This window comes from Aethina tumida, chromosome 4, assembly GCF_024364675.1.
Source record: "Aethina tumida isolate Nest 87 chromosome 4, icAetTumi1.1, whole genome shotgun sequence".
NCBI classification, from domain to species: domain Eukaryota; kingdom Metazoa; phylum Arthropoda; class Insecta; order Coleoptera; family Nitidulidae; genus Aethina; species Aethina tumida.
In genome coordinates this window covers 17,636,536-17,659,529 of record NC_065438.1, presented here as the reverse complement: position 1 = coordinate 17,659,529, position 22,994 = coordinate 17,636,536, and the positions used below count along the sequence as shown (strand labels likewise).

At 20.5% G+C, this 22,994-nt stretch overlaps 1 protein-coding gene across 1 annotated transcript; it reads left to right on the top strand.

Moving 5' to 3' along the window:
• Positions 1 to 4,189: 4,189 nt before the first annotated feature.
• Positions 4,190 to 20,339, top strand: LOC109604432 (leucine-rich repeat-containing protein 15). The gene is made up of 3 exons (XM_020020957.2): positions 4,190 to 4,804; positions 16,179 to 16,347; positions 19,345 to 20,339. The coding sequence occupies exons 1-3, from the start codon at positions 4,190 to 4,192 to the stop codon at positions 20,337 to 20,339; spliced, it is 1,779 nt and encodes a 592-aa protein (XP_019876516.2).
• The last annotated feature ends 2,655 nt before the right edge of the window (positions 20,340 to 22,994 follow it).

Here is a 22,994-nt window from a genome sequence, read left to right as displayed (position 1 = left end):
TAGAAAATAATGTTAGTAAATTAAAAAAAGTTTAAATTGAAAAAAAAAAATAAAATTATTTATATATTTTGAAAAATTAGGCTTAAAATATAAAAAATTATCAATAAATTAAAAACATCAAAAATAAAATTATCGATTTAATTTTATATAATTAAAAAAGTAGTTTAAAAAAAATATAAAAATTAAGAAAATAAATTAAATGATTAATTTATATTTCAAATTTATTAAAGTTAAAAACCAATTAATATTAAAAAATAAATAACTAATTGAATTAAGGCCTTGTAAGTGGAAGGTGAAAGATGATGAAGACCAATAATTAACCACTTTAATTTATTTTTGAGGATTAAATGCAATAAATTCAATCCAAATTTATTATATAGAGAAATTATGATAGTTTGAGTTATTTTTTCTGTTGACTAAAAATAAAAAATAATAGGAGGAGTATAGACTTCATCCATCTTAATCCAATTATAAAAAAATAGAATAATCAATGAAATGGCCAATTAATTGAAAGAAGACCATGTAAGAGGAAGATTAAAGTTGCTGAAGACCAGTAATACACATTCATCCATTTTCGTGAATAAAATCTAATTAAAAAATAAATTATTCAGTGATATCTATCACATAAAAAAGTCGAAAATCAGTAAAATATCAATTACATCTTTATTGTTTGATGTTTCACAGAATTTTACAGAATAAATAATGGCAGAAGAAACTAGATTACTTACACAAACATGGGTAAATATATTTGTTATTTTAAGAACTTATGTTTAGGAGTAAAGTGACTTTCAGGTTTTGTAGGGTGTCTACAATTTAAACAATTTGACGTTCCGTCTTGTTGCTGCCTTCTTTGGTAAACATCAGTTTCAGACGTCTGAAGAAGACAACATGTTATTTCACAACCCCAATATCGCTTCACCTCCGAATTCATTTGTTAGTTTAGGTAACTTTTAATTAACGCCGAAGTTATAAATAAAATTTCATCGGGGTAGTTTGTTTGTTGTCCCGATTTCACACTACAAAAGTTTCTTTGTCCAATTAACTAGGTACTAGGCCACTAATTTAAATTTAATAGAAAGACCTCGACATAAAACCCGTCGATCATTTTCGTTGTTTAGCAAATTTTACGGCCCTTAACTATTTAGTTAGAACTATTATAAAATTAAATCGACAAAACGAATGTAATTTAATCAAATAAAATTTTAGTGGCCAATTTAAACGGGCCCGCAAAATATAAATCATTTATTAATATGAATTCCTGCTAACTTTGCCCAATAAAAAATCGGTCTGCTGAAATTTCGTGATGTAAAAATCCGATATGTCCGGCTAAAACCGTATTGGAGTAATAAAAAAGCGTTGAATCGTGTTAAATACCAACAAATCAATGTTTGCGCTTACGACCAGGTGAATTTATTTTAATTCTAGCGTGTTTTGAGCAATAATTGTTGAATCATGTTTGTTTTAATATCAAGATGAACAAATCATGTTTATGTATAAATTAAATACAGTTTGTATGTTTTAATGGATATAAAAACAAAATGTATCTAATTATGAATTAAAAAGTTATTATTTGGTTATATTTTAACAAAATGTTGTTGAATAAAAGATTACTATTTTATTTAAAAAATTAATGAAAAAAATTAATTTATGTAAATTACATCAAAAAACTAAAATGTATAAACATTTGAAAAATAAATATTCAAAACAACAAACTTAAATAATCAATTAAATTAAAACAAGAAATGAATTTATAGTTTTAAATTCATAAAATTTAATAAAATAATATTTAATGTTAAAAGTAAATTATTATTTATTAAATATTAATACTATTAATATAATGTTAAAAAATTAAGTCAGAAATCAGTAACTTATGTTTATAATTTATTTCTTATTTAATTTTATATAATTTTAAAAAATAAGGTTAAGAAATTAAAAAAAAATCAATTTAAAGAATTATTTACAAATTTTGAAAAATTAGGCTTAAAATATAAAAAATTGCTAATTAATTAAAAAAAAAAAATAAAATTATTAATTTAATTATTAAATATATTAAAATAAACTTAATAAATTAAGAAAAAAAACTCATTAATTTATATTTATAATTTACTTTTTTATATTTATTTATATATTTTAATAAATAAGGTTTAAAAATATAAAATTACCAAAAATAGAATTATTAATTTTATTTTATATAATTAAACAAAAATAACCAATGACAAATAAATAAAAAAATAAGATTGTTAACTTAATATTTATAAAATTAACAAAATAGAAATAAACAATCAAATTTAAAAATATATATTCATTAATTTATATTTATAACTTATAGTATTTTTTATTTAATTTTATAGAATTATTAAAAAATAAGATTAAGAAATTGAAAGAAAAAAAGATTAAATTAAAAAAATAGAATTATTTATATATTTTGATAATTTAGACTTAAAAAATAAAAAATTATCAAAATTAAAAAAATATATCACTTTTAATTTTACATAATTAAAGAAAATAGTTAAACAATATATGCAATTAAATTAAGAAAATACAAAAATTAAGTAAATAAATTAAATTATTAATTTATATTTATTATTTATTATTTATTTTGTATTTAACTTTATAAAATTAATAAAATAAGGTTAAGAAAATACAAAAGGCAAGTCAATTTAAAAAAATAGAATTATTTACATATTTTGAAAAATTAAGGTTAAAAAATAAAAAATACTAATTAATTAATAAAAATAAAATAAAATTATTAATTTAATTTTAAAAAAAAATAGCTAAAAAATTTAAAATATCCAATTAAATTAAGGGAAAAAAACATAAAGTCATTAATTTATGTTTATAATTTATTTTTTTTTTTAATTTGTTAAAAAATGTATATATTTCGAAAAATTAGGTTTAAAAATAAAATATTACCAATTAATTAAAAAAAAATAGAATTATTAATTTCATTTTATACTTTTAAACAAAATTTAAAATAATCAATGACAAATAAACAAAAAACTAATTTATAAAATTAAAAAATTATAAATTAATTAATATTAACTTTAAAAAATATATAATCATTAAATTTAAATTATAAATATTTATAATTTACTTTTTATTTAATTTTATAAAACTATTAAACTTGGCTTAAAAAATAAAAAATTAGCAATATATTTTATATAATTAAAAAAATAGTTAAAAAATGTATCCAATTAAATTAAGAAATTATAAAGATAAGGTTAATGTTAAAAAAAACAATTAAATTTAAAAAAATAAAATTATTTATACACTTTGAAAAATTAGAGATAAAAAATTATCAATTAATAAAAAAAATAAAACTTAACTTAATTAAAAAAAAATTAATATTATTTAATTAATTTTAAAAAATTTATTTATGGTTTTTTAATAAATAATTGTAATATTGTTAATATTTATTTTTATAAAATTTAAAATTTAAGAACAATATAAACAGAAAAAAATAAATGAAACTGAAAGCTAATAAAATATCAAGAACCATAATAAAAAATAAATAAAAAAATAATTGTAGTATATTGTTGACTCCAACTTTTCTTCCCTTAAATCTACTCGTAATTTGTGAAATATAACATGGGGTAAAATGTTGTGTGAATAATTTTCATAAAATGTAAATAAAATAACGGTTAACATGCAATTATTAAACGGTAAACCCAAATAAAAAAATGAAAGCTCGACAATATTATCCAACTTGACAAATATTTTGAAAAGTTTGTATTTATGAATATTTCGTATAACTTGTTCACAACATATTTGTACAAAATTAATTAAACCAAACCAAACAGCATTAAAAAAATGGAAACGTCAAAAACAAACAATATTTTATAACAACCCTTTCATAAATTACTGCACTTTACAAATGACACACAATATTTGTTTTGTTCACGTTCTTCACATTGTTGTTTTATCCCGGAAATTTTAGGAGATTTTGTTTGCTAGTTTTCTCTGTAAATTTAACAAAGAATTTATTTCCAACGTTTCCGGTTTAATGGATCACTTACCGAAATACGAGTCTTGCGCTAATGCACAACAATAGAGCGCAAAACTGTAGTAATGTCGACGTTTCAAAAATACAGGGATACTGCAGTTCAATAAAATGTTTTATTTATTGGCAAAAACGTTCGACTCAATTACCATTGTTCGCAGTAAAACATTTTCTTTCGTGCGTTTCAGGATGCTCTCAAACTGGCACGTCTCAACATCCTGCCTGTTGTTGTTGTGGCTGTGTACAAGTAACGCCCTGTGCCCGACATCGTGCACGTGCAACCAAACGGACAAGGGCAAGAAGAAGGTGAGCTGCATCAAAGGCGGACTGCACGACCCGCTGCCCACCGACGAGATGGACCTGGGCATGGAAGTGTTGGAGATATCGGCGCCGGACGACGTGAAGAACACCCTCACCATATCGCAGATCTTTCAGCGGTTCAAGAGCTTGGAGGAGCTGACCATCAGGAAGTCGAACGTGCATCAGATCGCGATGCACGCTTTCTGGGGCGTGCCCAGCATCAGACTGTTGGATCTGTCCTTCAATCGGATAACCAACATCCTGGACCACAACTTCCGCGGACTGGTCAACCTGGTGGAATTGAATCTGGACCATAACAGGATCGGCCGCATCCAGAGTGGCGTCTTTAAACACTTAACCGAGTTACGAATATTAAGTTTGCAGAATAATTTGATTAGTGAATTGGTGCCACGGATGTTCGTAAAACTTGTTAAGTTACATGTGCTCAAGCTTAGTGGAAACAAATTCGAGGAGCTGGATCCCGAGGCTTTTAAGGATATACCGGTGAGTCCGTATTATCCATGTCCCTGCGTGATCCAATAAGACGACCTTACAGGTTCCAATTCCAAATGATATTTTATTATTATAACTATAATATTATTTTAAATATATTAGTCCATCAGCCATTTATAAAGGTATCAAAATTCTTTTTAACTGCAGAATTAAAATTAGCTATTAGATTTTGTCATCAGATCTAGTCTTTATCATAGACTATATTTACAGTTTTATTTTCTAAAGCACGTTTCTTACCATTTCCCCATTTTCGTTTTTGTTTAATCTGGATGAGTATACTTAGACTCTTTTGAAATGTACAATTGTTTCGGTAGCAACCTCTAGCTGTACGGAGAAACTGAAAATTAATTTAAGTTTAATTGGCAATTTTTAATTTTTGTACCTTAATTTTTTAAATTTTATGGATTTAAATTACTACATTATTTACGTTAATTTTAAATCTTTAAGCTTTATTTCAATAGTATATTAATTATTGTCTGAACTTTGACAGAATTTTTATAAATATTTTTTAAGTATTATATTTTTTATTTAGTTAATTTTAATTTTTATGCCTTATTCTTATATTTTTTTTTTTTTATTTAATTGGTGATTTTAAGGTCACTATCTCAATTTATTTATATAATTAATAAATGCAATATTTAAAAAATTAAGCCTAAAAAATAAATTAAAAAAAAAAAATTAAAATCAGTAACTTATATTTATAATTTATTTTTTATTTAATTTTATAAAATTGTAAAAAATAGGGTTAAGTAATTAAGAAAAAACAGTTCAATTTGAAAAGAAAAAATAGAATTATTTGTATATTTTGAAAAATTATGCTCAGAAAATAAAAAATGAGTAATTATTAAAAAATAAAAATGTTAATTTAATTATTAAGTATATTTAAAAAAATTAGCTACAAAAATTTAAAATATGTAATTAAATTAAGAAATTCATTAATTTATATTTATAATTTATTTCTTAAAAAAACAGATTCATTTATATATTTTGAAAAATTAGGCTTAAAAATAAAAAAATACCAATTAATTAAATAACAATTTTATTTTATTTTTTATTCAATTTAATTTTTAACTAAAAAGTTAAAGCTTAAAAAAGCTCTATTATTTATGTTTTTAAATTTTTTATTTAATCTTTTATTTTTTAAGTTTAAATTATTAAATTTTAAAATTTAAATTAATTATTTTATTTTATTATTATTGTTTTAATTAGTAATTTTTAATTGTTTAATTGTTTTTAAAATATAAATTTAATTTGTTAATTTTTATTTGTTAAGCCTTATTTTTCTTATATGTTCAGTATTGCTGAATTAGCTTTTAATTTTATATTTTTAATCTTGTTTTTTTTTTTCTACCAACAATTTTTTAAACTATTTTTTACAATATTTTTTTTAATTATAATTACTGATGACTGGTTTCAACTTTTTCTTTAATTTAATTGGCTACTTTTAATTTTTCAATTTCAATATTTTGATTTTTATAAAATTAAACAAACATAATTATTATTATTTTTTAATTTAATTGTGTTTTTGTAATTTTGTAAATTTAAATTTTATTATTTTTATAATTAATTGATTACTTTTAACATTTTAAGCTTACTTTTTAACTAATTAATTATTAGTTTATTTTTAATATTTTTAAGTTCAATTTGTTCTTTTTAATATTAAGCTTAATTTCTAAAATTTTATAAATTTAAATTAATATTTTTTTTCGTTTTAAGTATAATTGGTAAGTTTTTATTTTTTAAGCTTAATTTTTAAATTTTAAATTAATAATTTTAATTTTTTAAATTTAATTAGTAAATTTTAACTTTTTAAGCTTTAAATTTTGAAATAGATAAATTTTTCTCGATAATTATGTTAAATTTAAGTTAATTGAATTATAAATTTAAATCAATAATTATATTTTTTTAGTTGGTTATATTTATTTATGATTTTAAGATTCATTTTTTTATTTTAAAATTTAAATTAATAATTCTAATTATTTTTCTATTTAATTAATAAGTTTTAATTTGTTATGCTTCATTTCTCAAATTTTATCAATTAAAATTAATTATTGCATTTAAAATTATTGATTATTTATCTTTAATATTTTGAAATATAAAATTTTATTTTTTTTTAAATTTAATTTTTAAAACACAATTATAAAATTTTATAAATTTAAATTATAATTTAATATTTATTTGTTTTAATTATAATTGGTAAAGTTTTTAATTTTTAAGCTTGATTTTTAGAATTATAAAATTTAAATTAATGATTTCATTTTTTTTTAGTTTAATTAAATTTTTAACATTTACGTTTTAAAATATATAAATTTTGATTTTTCACATTTATTTTGTTAATTTTAATTTTTAAGCTGTAGCTCTGACGTATCTTTTAATTAATATTCAATATCATCTTCATTTTTTTATCCGTCCACAATTTTTTTATTATTATATTATTTGATTGATTTTAATTTTTTATGCTTAATTTTATGAATTGATTTTATTTTTTTCTTCTATTGTTCTAATTGTTATTTTTAATTTTGATTTTTATATGGTTATTTTTAAGATTTTAAGCTTAATGTTTTTTTATTTTAAAATTTATGTTAATAATAATTATTTTTTAATTATACTTAACTTTTAACTGTTTATTTTTAATATTTTTAAACTTAATATTTTGTTTTGTTAGTTTTATGTAAAAATAAAATTAAAGTAAATTTAAATTAATATTTATTTGTTTTAAATATAATTGGTAAGTTTTTAATTTGTAAACTTAATTTTATACATTTTTAGCATAACTTTAAGTTTTGTCAATTTAAAATAATAATTTAAATTTTTAAAATTAATTTATGATATTTAAACTCTTAAGATTAATTATGCTACATTTGGCTTACACACCTTTTACAGACGAAATCCACAGACTAAAATATTCCTGGTCTTCCAAATGAACGACCAAAGTATGTCAGATAACCCCTTTTCACAAAGTGGATTCGTCACACACACACAACATAAACAATTTGGAGAATTTACACCCATACGTTTGTTTGTGGATTCTTTGATTTATGTTTAGTGTTTTGATATTAAACATCAAAAGTCTGGACACAATAATACCATAAATTTACTCACAAAATTTAGTGAGTTCAGAAAGACAGGGGTAGGCCAAAGGTAATATGGGCCTAGGGGAGGACTAAATAGGTCAGTCGAATCAAGGGCAATTCTAGATATATGCGGCTAATTCAATTTTAAATTTAAGTATATATTTATTTCTTTGAGTCTTTTGCTACATCAAATAATATTTATTAATAAGAAACCTAAACTAATAAACCAAATCTAACTTAAACTATGTAACTATACAAACATTGTATCGAAAAATATCCTTATAATAAAAATAAAGTAAAATAATAATAATAATAATTTTGTTAAGTAAAACGAGTGACAATTATTTATTTTTATTGTCTAAAGTAACTATCATTAAATTAGTGTAAAATATTATTCATAAAGGAACTACTTTTCACCCCAATTTGCACATTATTATTCTTTAAGTTTTCGACAAATTGCAAGGAAACGGTTGTTAAAAAGCAGCTCCCAATTATGTCTAATAAAAATAATTGCCCCCCGTAACGCAGATCCGGGGGTGGCGTGCTCTCAAATTAATTGAAATATAAATTTTGCAACTAACTCGTAAACTCGCTTTTGAGATGTACCTGCGAATTTTCTATAATTATCGTTATTTGCTTTTAAAACTTTGTTGCCTTTGATTTGTGCCTTGATTATGGATAATTATAAAACTTTGTTTAATCGTTCTTCGGGAGAACGTAAAGTTTTTTAATGCAGTTTCCTGAGTTAAGGTCGTAATTGCTATTTTTTTCAGTCACTTTTGATGTCGACAGTATTCGAGGCAATTAAACCCGAAGAAACTGTTAAGTTCATTAATTAAGAAAAAACAAAAACTCGTTTGCACGTAATTTGTGATTTTAAGTGCTCCACGAAGTCACCCCCGGAGACTCTTTAGTCTAATACTAAGAACATGTTTATTTTATTAATTAATTTTTCGAAAAATCTTTTGTTGTATATCAATTAAAAGTAATTTTCGGTGTTTGGTTTGGATGTGGGTCATTTTAAAATTTAATTAGGTATAAATTAAACATGAATAAACATAAATTGGAGTCTATGATCAATTATATTTTATAACAACGTAATCATATTTTATTACTCATATATATTTATGTATTTTGTGTACCATTATAATTTCCAAAATTGCCGTAATTTGTATAATCATTACTTATAATTATCCTTTCATTAATGATCATATTATTAAAACTAGTATATTGTTCATAACTTAATTAAATTAATGTGGGCCATCTATTTAACAATATAAATTTAATATTTGTTCCTGGGAAAGATAAAAGCGGATCACGTTGATAATAAATGTAGCAGTGCTAAATTCCACTTAAGTAAAGCCACCAATAATAATTGCCTTTCATAAATATGACTTATAACGAGAAATCCGACACAATAAATTTACTGGCAATTTTCTTAAAAGCCTCAAATATAATAACACCGGCCAATAATATGATTTTTTCTTTTTGGTGGCGGAAAGAACTGGATTGGAATATTTTAAGGCGTTAATTCAACAAAAGCCATCAATTTTAATTTTTGAGATCAGGCTAATTGAATTTAGTTATGGTAAAAGGCATAAGAAAAACAAAGATTTTTTTGTAATTAAAACAGACATTTCGTCTGGAGGAATTTAATGCTAAATAAGCAAAAAGCAACAAAATTATTATTATATTAAAATTATTATTATTAATTGTTCTTCGAACACAAATAACTGATTTAGTATATTGTTCTGATTCCATTACTTTATTTAAATAAATACACTATTTTTTTATGATTATTTATGCGTATTTGTCGATTCAGCTTTTGTTGACTACAAATAGTTTTAGCAGAAAATCTAACTTAGGTTAAATTCGTTTAGATTAGGGTAAGTTAGTTTAGAATAGATTTGGTTGGGTTAGTCTCGGGTAGGTTACTTATTATTATTATTAATATTATTATATTATTATGAAATTATTTATTTATATAAATAATAATTTATTTATAATTATAAATATATTATTATTTTTATTATATTATATGGATATTTATTGATTCATTGTTTGCTGATTATAGCCTAAGTTGGGTTATTTAGGTTAGGTTTCTTGATGTTATTATTACTAAAATTATCAATATGAAATTGTTTTGTTTGAATAAATAATACTCTTTTTTATTTATCTTTACTTTTATTACATGGATATTGATTTAGTTTTTGCTGACTACAAATAGTGTTAGAAGAAAGCCTAAATTGAGTTAGTTTAGGTTAGGTTTTTTGTCGTTACTATTACTAATATTATTATTAAGAAATTATTTTGTTTAAGTAAATAATACTATTTTTTATTTATTTTTACTTTTATTACATGGATATTGATTTAGTTTTTGCTGACTACAGATAGTGTTAGAAGAAAGCCTAAATTAAGTTACTTTAGGTTAGGTTTCTTGTCGTTATTATTACTAATATTATTATTAAGAAACTATTTTGTTTGAGTAAATAATACTTTTTTTACTTATCATTACATTTATTTTATGGATATTTATCGATTCAGTGTTTGCTGACTACAAATAGTGTTAGAAGAATGCCTAAACTGTGCTAATTTCTTGTCCTTATTATTACTAATATTATTATTAATAAATTGTTTTGTTTCAGTAAATAATACTATTTTTATTTACCATTAATTTTATTATATGGATCATTTATTGTTTCAGTGTTTGCTGACTGCAAATAGTGTTAGAAGAAAGCCAAAATTGAGTTACTTTAGGTTAGGTTTCTTGTCGTTATTATTACTAATATTATTAATTTGAAATTATTTTGTTTAAGTAAATAATACTATTTTTTATTTATCATTACTTTTATTAACTGGATATTTATTGATTCAGTGTTTGCTGACTATAAATAGTGTTACAAGAAAGCCTAAATTGAGTTAGTTTAGGTTAGGTTTCTTGTCGTTATTATTACTAATATTATTAATATGTAATTATTTTGTTTAAGTAAATAATATTATTTTTTATTTATCTTTGCTTTTATTATATCCATATTTATTGATTCAGTGTTTTTTGACTGCAAATTACAAGAAAGCTTAAATTGAGTTAGTTTAGGTTAGGTTTCTTGTCATTATTTTTACTAATATTAATAATATGCAAATTATTTTTTTTTAAGTAAATAATACTATTTTTTATTTATCATTATTTTTATTATATGGATATTTATTGATTCAGTGTTTGCTGACTACAAATAGTGTTAGAAGAAAGCCCAAATTGAGTTACTTTAGGTTAGGTTTCTTGTCGTTATTGTTACTAATATTATTAATTTGAAATTATTTTGTTTAAGTAAATAATACTATTTTTTATTTATCATTACTTTTATTACATGGATATTTATTGATTCAGTGTTTGCTGACTACAAAGAGCGTTAGAAGAAAGTCTAAGTTGGGTTAATTTAGGTTAGGTTACTTGTTGATATTATTACTAAAATTATGAATATATAAATTGTTTTGTCTAAATAATACTTTTTTTACTTAACATAACTTTTGTTACATGTATATTTATTGATTCAGTGTTTGCTGATTATGAATAGTGTTAGAAAAAAGCTTAAGTTGGATTAGTTTAGATAAGGTTACTTGTTATTATTATTACTAAAATTATTAATATGAAATTGTTTTGAATAAATAATACTATTTTTGATTCCATTACATTTATTATGCTAACTACAAAGCATGTTAGAATAAAACTTAAGGTTAGATTAGGTTAGGGTAGATTAAATTAGTTTATATTTAGTTATATTAGTTTAGGTTAGGTTAGGGTTACTAACCAAGACATCCGTAAGTAGATGTACCTATGTAAATCCTCCCAAAGTTTTTGGTACTTTGACATTAAGTAGAAAACAATTTTAAACAGTCTCGTATTAATAGGAATAGTAGAAACACTGTACATCTTAATCTTTATTCAACCATAAGATCTATATATACCATACCAACATACTGAAGAAATATCAGTTTCATCCTTCAGCAGACTTCCCAAGCTTCTTGGTTGGTTCAGAAAATCCAACGTCCGATGAAAAAAACTGCAGTGACTTTGAAGTAAATTTAATAATTCCTCACTATTTTAATTAGTAATTATCTGCATCTAGATTATTTGAAAGTATCACTTTATACAGGCACTAATATAGAATTTTTTAAATACCACTTCGTAATTTTGTTGTTGAGCTACATACATAGTTAAGAAGACTTAAATTATAAAACTAGATCTGGTGGACAAAATTTAGTGGCTCTTTTAGATTCTGCACAGAAAAATTAACCATAAAAAATCGTTGGTACCCAAATGGAGGTATGTTCATTGTTAAAATGTCACAGAAATCCAACAGCTGCATTGAAATGCAACGTACAAATTTAAAATTGTGTGCGATTCAATTAGTCAAGATCACGTGCCGCGATAATTAAATCGGTAATTTTTGTGTTAAATAACGTAACCCAAATAACAATGCTGTGCGCACCGTGTATCGTGTTACAGGAATAATCCGTATCTGATTCACACATGCGAAATGTAGTTAAAAACTGGAAATATTTTTTATTTTCATAATACAACACGAGAGAATTTCAACTTCAACTTTCAACGAATGTGTGATAATGTGTAATACAATTACCAAGATTGCCATACAATTAAGTGAAGCTGTTAAAGTGCCACTTAGATTAACCAGTAATTAAGCTAAGCATGTGTTAAACGTTGTGTAATGGTACCTATAGTATAAATTCCCGGGTGGCGAACAAAGGCCCCAATTTAAGGACGGCAGAAAGGTCGGTTTGAAAAAAATTATTTATTAAACGTTCAAAGTATTTTTAATCAAAAAGCTAGATAAAATAATGGCTGAATGCTATAATGCCCCTTGCATTAACCGGCGTAATTTTTCAGGAAAAGGCGCAATTAAAATTAACATGTTTTTACATTTTTTACACCCCACAGGCTAATGACATAATCGCATGACGTAACTGAGGAAAAAAAAAACAAAATTCGTATTTGTAAACCAAATAGAGTGGAGGATAAAGCTACGAAAAAAACGCAATTTATCATACACGTCAGGCTTCTTTATTTTTCCTTATATTTATGAATTTGTTTAATAAAAGAGTGCGAGTGCAATCGCTAAAAGAGAAACTTGTAGCTTGTACGAGAATTTTTTGTGTTTTATTTAAATTTTAATTACCCACTCCCACATTCGAATAAATTAACTAGTTTAAATGTTAATTCCATTAATTGTTAAAATTAGATCACTTTATTGAAATAAGTTTATTGTTTTCTGCATAATAATTTTTACATTTTTTACATTAATTTTATCATTTTTGTCTATATTAATTTTTATTTTGTTACCATTATTATAATTTTTATTAACTAATAATAAATTAATATATACTATTTTAATTTTTTATTTTATTTTAATTGTTATGGTATTCCGCGTATTAATTTTTATTTTTCACTATGATCGTACAAAATTTTTAATAATATTTGATTAATTTTTAAATTTAAAAAATTTTATATTTTTTTATTCACACTTTTAATATTTCAATTTAAATTAAATGTTTTTTTAAGGATCAAATATTTTATTATTTAATTTATATTAAATATTTTTTATGATTTATTTGATTGAAATATTTATTTACTTTTAAATTAAATATTTTATAATTATTTTTACAAATTTAAATTAAACGGCTTAATTTTATTATTTTAAACATTTTATTTTTTCTTCAATTTTGAATTAAATATTTTATTTTTTTTTATTTTAAATTTTTTTTTTATATTTTTAACTAAATTGAATATTTTGTTTAATTTTTTTAATATAATTAAATATTTTAATTTTTGTATTATTATTTAATTTAAATATTTTAATTTTTTTTAAATTTTAATTTAAATATTTTATTATTTTTTTATTTTAAATTATTTTTTTAAAATTTTTCAATTAAATTATACATTTTATTATTTAATTGAATTTTTTAATTTATTTTATATGAAATTAAATATTTTATTAATTTATTTTTTTAACTAAATTAAGTATTTTAATTAATTTTAAGTCAATTTAAATATTTTAATTTTTTAATTGTAAATTAAATATTTTATTTCTTTTTTATTTAAACTAAATATTTTATTATTTTTTAAATTTTGAATTAAACATTTTATTTTCTTTATCTTAACTCAAATATTTTATTTTTTTAAATTAAATTAACTATTTTAATTTATTATTCTAATTTTTCTTTTATTAAGGATTGAATATTTATTTATTTTTTTAATTAAATATTTTTAATTTATATTAAATATTTTATTAATTTATTATGGATTAAATACTTATTTTTTTATTATTTTTAAATTAAATTTTTAGTTTTTTTAATTAAATTAAATATTTTAATTTTTTTATTTAAATTAAATATTTTACATTTTTATTTTAAATTTAAATATTTTGATTTAATTTAATTTAATTTAATTATTTTAATTAAATATATAATTTTTATATAATAATAATATAATAATTTTTTTTTAATTTAAATTAAATATTTTATTTTTTATTTAATTTAATTATTTTATTTTATTTAATTAAAATATTTTATTATTTTTTTAATTTAAATTAAATAATAAATAATTAAAAATAAATTATTATTTTTTTTAATTAAAGTTAATATTTTAGTATTTTTTTAAATTTTGAATTAAACATTTTATTTTTACTTTAATTTTATTTTTTTAAATTAAATTAACTGTTTTAATTAATTTTAATTTAATTTAAATATTCTAATTTTTCGTTTATTAAGGATTAAATATATTATTAGTTAATTATAGATTTAATACTTTTTTTATTTTTTAATTAAATATTATAGTTTTTTAATTAAATTAAATATTTCAACTTTTTTATTTTAATTTACTTGAAATATTTTTCAATTTAAATTAAATATTTTATTAATTTATTAAAAATTTTATTTTTAAATTAAATATGTAATTTTTAATTGCAAATTAAATATTTCATTATTTTTTGTTATTTTAAATTAAATGTTTTATTTTTGATTTAAATTAAATATTTTATTGTTACTATTTATATATATTTTTTTATAAATTAAATTAACTACTTAAATTCACCTTTTATATTTCAATTTTATTTTATTTTTGTTTAATTTAAATTAAATATTTCAAATTTGTTTAATTAAATTAGATATTTTAATAACTTTTTTGTTTTGGATTAAAGATTTCAATTTTTTTTATTTTAAATTAATAATTTATTTTTTTTAATTTTAAATTACATATTTTAATATTATTTTTAAATTAAATAAATATATTATTAATTTTATAATATATATATTAAATAATTAATAATTTATTTAATTTAAATATATTTATTTATAATTTTGAATTGGATATTTTATTACCTTTTTTTAATTTAAATTAAATATTTTATTTTTTTAGTTAGAATTATTATTTTTTTTTTTTAAATATTTTAATAGTACTTTAATTCAATTGTTATTGTATCTGTAATTTTTAATATTTTACTATTAATGTAGAATTTTAAAAATTTAGTTTTTAATCTACATTAACTGTGAACATATGATCACGTAATTTAAGATGTTTTTTATGATAATTAATAATATATTAATTATACTAAATTATTATTTTATTTTAATTTATTGAATTCTGCATTTTGAATTTTTACTTTTTTTACTATAATCTAAATAATTTAATTTTAATTTAAGGTTTTGTTTTTCATAATAATTAGAATAATTAATAATACATAATTATACATTTTTTTAATTATATATTTATAAAAAACGTCATTTATCATTCATATCAGGCTTTTCTAGTTTTCTTTATATCTATGAATTTGATTAATAAAAGAGTGCAGCTGCAATCACTAAACAGAAACTTGTATCGTGTACGAGAAGTTATTTGTATTTCTTTTTTCAAATTTTAATCACCCACCAGTTTCGTATAAATTAGCCAGTTTAAATATTAATTCCATTAATTGTTGGTCGGGGAAAGAAAAAAAAAACCGAAGCGCATAATCCAAGCTTAATTTCGGCGTTAAACATTCATAAAACCAGCGAATATTCCATCGCTCCCGTTGTAAACCATTCACGTCGACGCATTACATTTTTGGAATCAGTCAGCGGTGAAAAGTGAAAAGGTTATTGAAGAGGGACCAGACGATGAATTTTCCAATATACGATGAATCTCAATAAAATTCCGAGTCAATATTGTTCTTGGTGCCGAAGGCCGGCCGGATTATCATCCCCCTCCTTTTTAAATCTAATTTTGAAATTTTCCTTTGCAGGATCTGCGAGTGCTGGAATGTCGGGGATGCGGTCTTAAAAGAATAAACACTCAAATATACCATTTGCTGCCTTATCTCTCTCATCTCGATTTGGGAAACAATCAGATGCAATTTATAGACTACGACGAATTCCAGGATCTACATCGCTTGCATAGTTTAAAACTCGATGGTAAGTTGCTCCGCGCCCTTCCTCACGGTCTCCGTTCCCTTTGTTTAATAAACTTCTTTTCACTTGCCGTTTATTGTCAGAACAAACTCGATAATGGAATTATGTTCGGACCGGATCGGCTCTAAATTTATATAAGCGAGAAAGGGCAACAATACGATGCTCCAATTATTAATTTGCAATTCTATCATTGGTACACTACAGGATTTATTGGACCAAATTTAGCCAATTGTATTGATTTTGTACACAAGTCTGTTTGATAGAAGCTCAAAATCTAATTCGACTTATGCATATGCATATGGGGCAAAAATTCGACATTCCTTCAAAAAATAAGCCTTCAAGGTAATATTTATATATCTGAAGACATTTTCAGTAACTCGTTAAATGAATTTTTGATTTTTCTTATAATAATTATCAGCACTTTTTGCGACCTTGTTGTAGGTTTTTATTGATGTATTTTGTGAAAAAAATATTTTTTAACTGATAGCATAAATTTTTTTGACATTAATGACATATTATATTTTTGGTAATTGGAATGAATTTGGTTGTGTAATATATATTTTTATAATTGATTACTAATTACAATTTATTTAAATTAATTATTTTATTATTTTAACTTAAACATTTTATAATTTTTTTAATTATTAATTAATTATTTTAATTTCTTTAATATATAATTTTGATAATTAAATTAAATGTTTTATTTTTTAATTTTAAATTTATTTTTTTTATTTTTAAGTTAAATATTTCAATTTTGTTTTAACTTGTACTTTATTTTACTTTAATCTTAATTAAATATTAATTTATTTAATTTAAATAAATTTATTTATTCAATTTAAATTAAATATTTTATTATTCTTTTAATATTAAATTAAATACATATTTTTTTAATTTTAAATTATTTATTTTAATCGGACTAAATAATTTTTTTTAACTTAAATTCAGTATTTTATTATTTCTTAAATTTTAAATTAAATTATTTCAATTTTTTACAATTTAAATTATGTATTTTATTATTTTATTATAAATCTAAATTAAATATTTTAATACTTTTTTAATTTAAATTAAATATTTTATTATTAATTTATTTTGTATTATTCATATAAATTATTATTTTTTTAATATTAAATTTTTATTTTAAATCAAATTTTATTTTTTTATTTAAATTAAATGTTTTATAACTCTTTTAATTTTAATTTGAATTGTTATTTCAATTTAAGTTGAATATTTAAATATTTTTTTAATTTAAATTAAGTACTTTAATTTTTGTTTAATTTTAGTTAAAAATTTTATTTTTGTTAATTTAAATTAAATATTTCTTTATTTTTTATATTTTAAATTTATTTTTTAATTTAAATTATGGTTTATAAATTTCTTAATTTTTTATTTAATTTTTTAAAATTACATATTTTATTTTTTATTTTAAATTAATCATCTTAATTCTTTTTAAATTTAAATTAAATATTTTAATTTTTTACTTAAATTAATTATTTTACTATTATTTTAACATAAATTAAATATTTTAGTGTTTCTTTAATTTTAAATTATAAAATTAAATATGTTTTAATTAAAAATTAAATTAAGTATTTTTTTACTTAAATATTTTATTATTTTTTTAATTTTAAATTAAATATTTTATTAATTTTTAAATATAATTTTTTTTAACTTCTTAATTTTTTAAATTTAAATTAAATATTTTATTTTTTTTTATATAAATTAAATGTTTTATTTGTTTTTAATTTAAATTAAATATTTTAAAATGAATAATTTAGTTTTTATAAAATAAATGTTTTATTTTATAAATTGTAAATTGTACACATACTTAAATTAAATATTTTATTATTTTTAAATTTTGTATCAAATATTTTATTATTTTTTTTTTAAATTTAAATTAAATATTTTAATATATTTTTTTAATTTTAAATTATACATTTATTTTTTTATTATTAAATATTTTATTTTTTTATTTAAATTAATTATTTTATTATTTTAATTTAAATTAGATATTGTAGTGTTTTTTTTAGTTTTAAATTATAATTTTTTTGTTTTTAATTTCATAGTTTTTTGTTTAAATTAAATATTTTTTTTAACTTAAATATTTTATTATTTTTTTTATTTCAAATCAAATATTTTATTTTTTTTACCTTTCTTTAACAGACAGTTTTTTTTATTATTGTAACAAATCTGTAAATATTGTCTTATAATAATATCAATAATAATTTTAGTGGTAATTCACTGTGTTTATTGAAATTTTTGTATAATAAAGTGGAAATATCATATAAAATATGTTTTACAATTGATTTTTGTTAATTAATATTCAGTAGTCAGTAAATTATGTTTCACCAAAATATTTGACATATTTTATAATTATATATTATATTTAGTTATTATTAATTTTAATATTATATTTAAATATATTATATATTTTAAATTAGTATTAAAAATGCTTTTCAATTCATTTTCATTCATAAAATTGTTTTCATATATTTAATTAAAAATATTATTGAATAAAACAATTGTTTACTATTCTGTATGTTATTAATAATTTTTTATCAAAACGTTTCATCTATTTTATGATTATAATTTATATTAATTTCAAAATTTTATAATTACAATTTATTAACATATTTTCAATTCTTAATAAAAATGTTTCAATTCCCTGATATGTTAAAACTTTTAATTAAAAATATGAACAAAACATTTATTTATTTGACTGTGTGTCCACATTTTTAATAAAAATTAATTAAAACCCTTCATTTTAAAATATATTTATTAAAATTGTTTGATATAAATATAAATGCTTTTGTGTAAAATATTTAAATTTAAAATTCATTTCCATAAATATTTAATATATACCATAAACATAAAATGATACTAGTAATTCCATTAGCCTTGACCCATAAATTCCAAAACAATGGTTGCCAGTTTCTCCCGATGTTAATTCCCTATAAATTGAAATACCTTCGAGATTAATTACAGCGAAGAATGCCATTGTTTCAGGCAACTTACTGCCGGTAGTGTTGGAGAGGACGTTCGTCCATCAGCAGCAGCTCAAGTATCTGAACCTGGCCCGCAACCGTCTGGCCAAGATAACCAACACCGCCTTCGTCAACATGACCAGTCTGGTCGACCTGGACATCGGACAGAACAAGCTGCGCAAAATGGAGATCGTCTCCTTCCAACCGATCAGCGAAACGTTACAAAGGCTAGTGATTGGCGGCAACAACATCGACGTGCCGACGCTCAAACTCATCCTCCAGACGCTGCACAAAGTCAAAACTTTAGATATATCCGGCATGAAGTTGCTCAGTCTGCCGCCCAACGTGCTGCCCGACCGCATAACCGAGCTGAACGTCTCCAGGAACAACCTGACGGAGCTGCCCTACGACAGCCTGCCGCTGCAGCTGAAGAAGTTGGACATATCGCACAACCATTTGCGCGGCCTCAGCGAGCGCGTCGTCCTCAAAATGGAGATCCTGCGACACGTCAACCTGACCGGCAACCCGTGGACCTGCAACCTGTGCCACATCGCCCCCATACTGTTCCGCGTCAACAAATCGGACCTGTTCAAAGACGTGCACTGCGCCTCGCCGCGTTCGCTGCGCAACGTGAAGCTGAGCCTGCTGCAGTTCGAGGACATAACCACCTGCAACAACCCCGACCACGAGGACGAGGCCGAGCCTCTGGACAGGAGCAAGATGAGCCTCCTCGTCGGCCTCGTATTCATCGTCATCCTGGCGATATTCTCCGTCATTTTCGTCGTCTGCTCGTGCATGAAGAGGCACTCGCGCAACGTGATGCTGCAGCAGAAACGGGCGGCCGAGTGTAGGCAAGGGTCGCTCGAGGCGACGACGGCGATCTTCAGCAAGGGCGAGATCAGCTTCAAGTTCCCGCTGGACCTGACCGAGCGCAGGATGTCGGTCTCGACCATTGACGAGATCAAGAAGGACACGCCGAACGCCAATCTGCCCAACGGCACGGGCACCGGCATTTGAAGTTCGACCGTGTGGTTTTTATTCGCCGGCTTTAGTCGGGGTCTTGAATGTTTACCCGTGTACATGGGGTTCCGGTTGTTTGTTTTCCATGAATTTTGATGCGGATCTACTGCAAACTAACCTTGTTGATGTTGATAAATAAGTTATTTCGCTGTATGACTGACTCGCGACGTTTTAATCAAAGGTAATAAGATGGCTGGCTCAATTTTGGCTTCTGTGGTTTCTGTGTTAAACAGTTAATTTCTGAATTAACTTTAATTATTGCTTTGTTATTTCCTACATTGCTAATTAAATAAAAATTTTGTTTAAAAAATATACAACCAAAACTTGATTTTTATTGGTTTGTTAAAAAAGAATCTTCAAAGGGTTAGTTTATGTAAGATCACATTAACTTATTTGCTTTTACGCATATTTAAAATATAATTATGTTAATTTTTAGACGTATTTTCAATATCAAAATGTCAAAAGTCGTGAAAATGTAACACATTTTAATTTTCCAAACTATCTATAAATCATTTAAATTTAATAATTTATATATATTGGAAATTCTTAAGTTTCAGGTAAGTCTAATTATTATTTTTTTAAATTTAATATAATTTTTTCATCAATTTTCTATGAGATTAGTATTTTTAAATTAATTTCTCAAATTTATTATTATATTTTAAAATTATTTTAGATTTATCACTTTTATAAATAAAAGTTTTTTAAATAAATTATTATAATTATAAATTTAAAATTTAGTAAATTTAAATTTTAAAATTCAAAATTTAAAATTTCATACATTTAAATTCAAAAATTTAAAATTAAATAAATTTAAAATTTGGAAATTAATTTATTTAAAATTTAAAATTTCCAAATTTGAAATTTAATTAAATTAAATTTTAAAATTTAAAATTTAATAAAAATAAATTTTAAAATTTAAAATTTAATAAATATAAATTTTAAAATTTAAAATTTCAAAATTTAAAATATTTAGTTTAAATTTTATAATTTAAAATTTCATACATTTAAATTTTAAATTTAAAATTTAGTAAATTTAAATTTTAAAATTAAAATTTAGTAAATTTAAATTTTAAAATTTAAAATTTTGAAATTAATTTATTTAAATTTTAAAATTTTCAAATTTGAAATTTATTTAAATAAATTTTAAAATTTAATAAACATAAATTTTAAAATTTAAAATATTTAATTTAAATTTTATAATTTAAAATTTAATACATTTACATTTTAAAATTCAAAATTTAAAATATTTGTTTAAATTTTATAATTTAAAATTTAAAACATTTATATTATAAAATTTAATACATTTAAATATTAAAAATTCAAAATTTAATAAATTTAAGGTTTAGTAAATTCAAATTTTATAATTTAATAAGTTTAAGTTTGAAAATTTCAAAATTTAACAAATTTAAATTTTAAAATTTTCAAATTTAAAACTTAATAAATATAAATTTTAAAATTTTAAATTTATTAAATTTAAATTTTAAAATTTAACATTTGTATTTACCAAGTTTTAAATTTGAAAATTTTAAATTTTGAAATTTAATATTTAATAAATTTCAATTTTAAAATCGCTTTTATAAATAAATTTTGGAAAATTTTATTTCAAATTTCTTTAAATTTCAACAATATTCTTATTCTCTTAAATTAAATGAAATTGAAAATTTATTTTATTCTAAATAATTATATATTGAAAATTTACGTTATTTTAAATTTGATTAAAATTTAAAAGGCTCATAAATTTCTTTAAATTAAGGCAATTTGATGAAAATTGATTTTCCTTTTAAGTTAATAAAAATTAAATTAACTAATTAATTTTTTTTTTAATTTTTAATGTCTATTCATTTTAATAAAATTTAATTTTACATAAATTTCGCAAATTTTTAAATTTCAATTTAAATTCGATTAAACTTTAGTTTCTATTATTTTCTTTTTTTTTAATTAAAAGTTTTGAAAAATTTATTTTCTTCTCGAAATTATTTTACGTTAAATAAATTTATAAATTATGAAAAGTAGTAAATACTAAAGTATTATTTTTTAAACAATTTTTTATTTTGTTAATTTACTAGTTTCAGATTTAATTTGATTAAAATTTAAAAAATACATGTATTATTTAAATTAAGGGAATTTTAAAATTAATTTTGTTTTTGAGATAATAAAAAGTAATAAAAATTAAATTTTCAATTTTTATTTTTACATTAAATATTATAAAATTAAATATAATATAATAAATGAATTAAGATTATTTTATAAGTTTTGAAAAATTTGACACATTTCTTACAATATATGTTTTCAAATTACAATTAATTAATATAATTTAAATAAATTTATTATGGATAAATAGTAAAAAATTAATTATATAAATTTAATAAATTTTCTACACTTTTCATAATAAATTTTATTTTATTTTACACAGTACATATTTCATTAAATTAAGTGTAGTTCATAATTAATTTTGTCATTGAAATTATAAAATATTAAATTTCACAACTTTTATTTAAATTAAGAGAAATATAAATTGATACCTTTGAATAAATATTGAAAATTAAATTAAAATTTTATAATGTTGCAATAAAATTTAATTTCTTATTAAATAAATTCATGTAGAATAAAAATATAAAATATAAATATTAATAAATTAAATAAAATTACTTT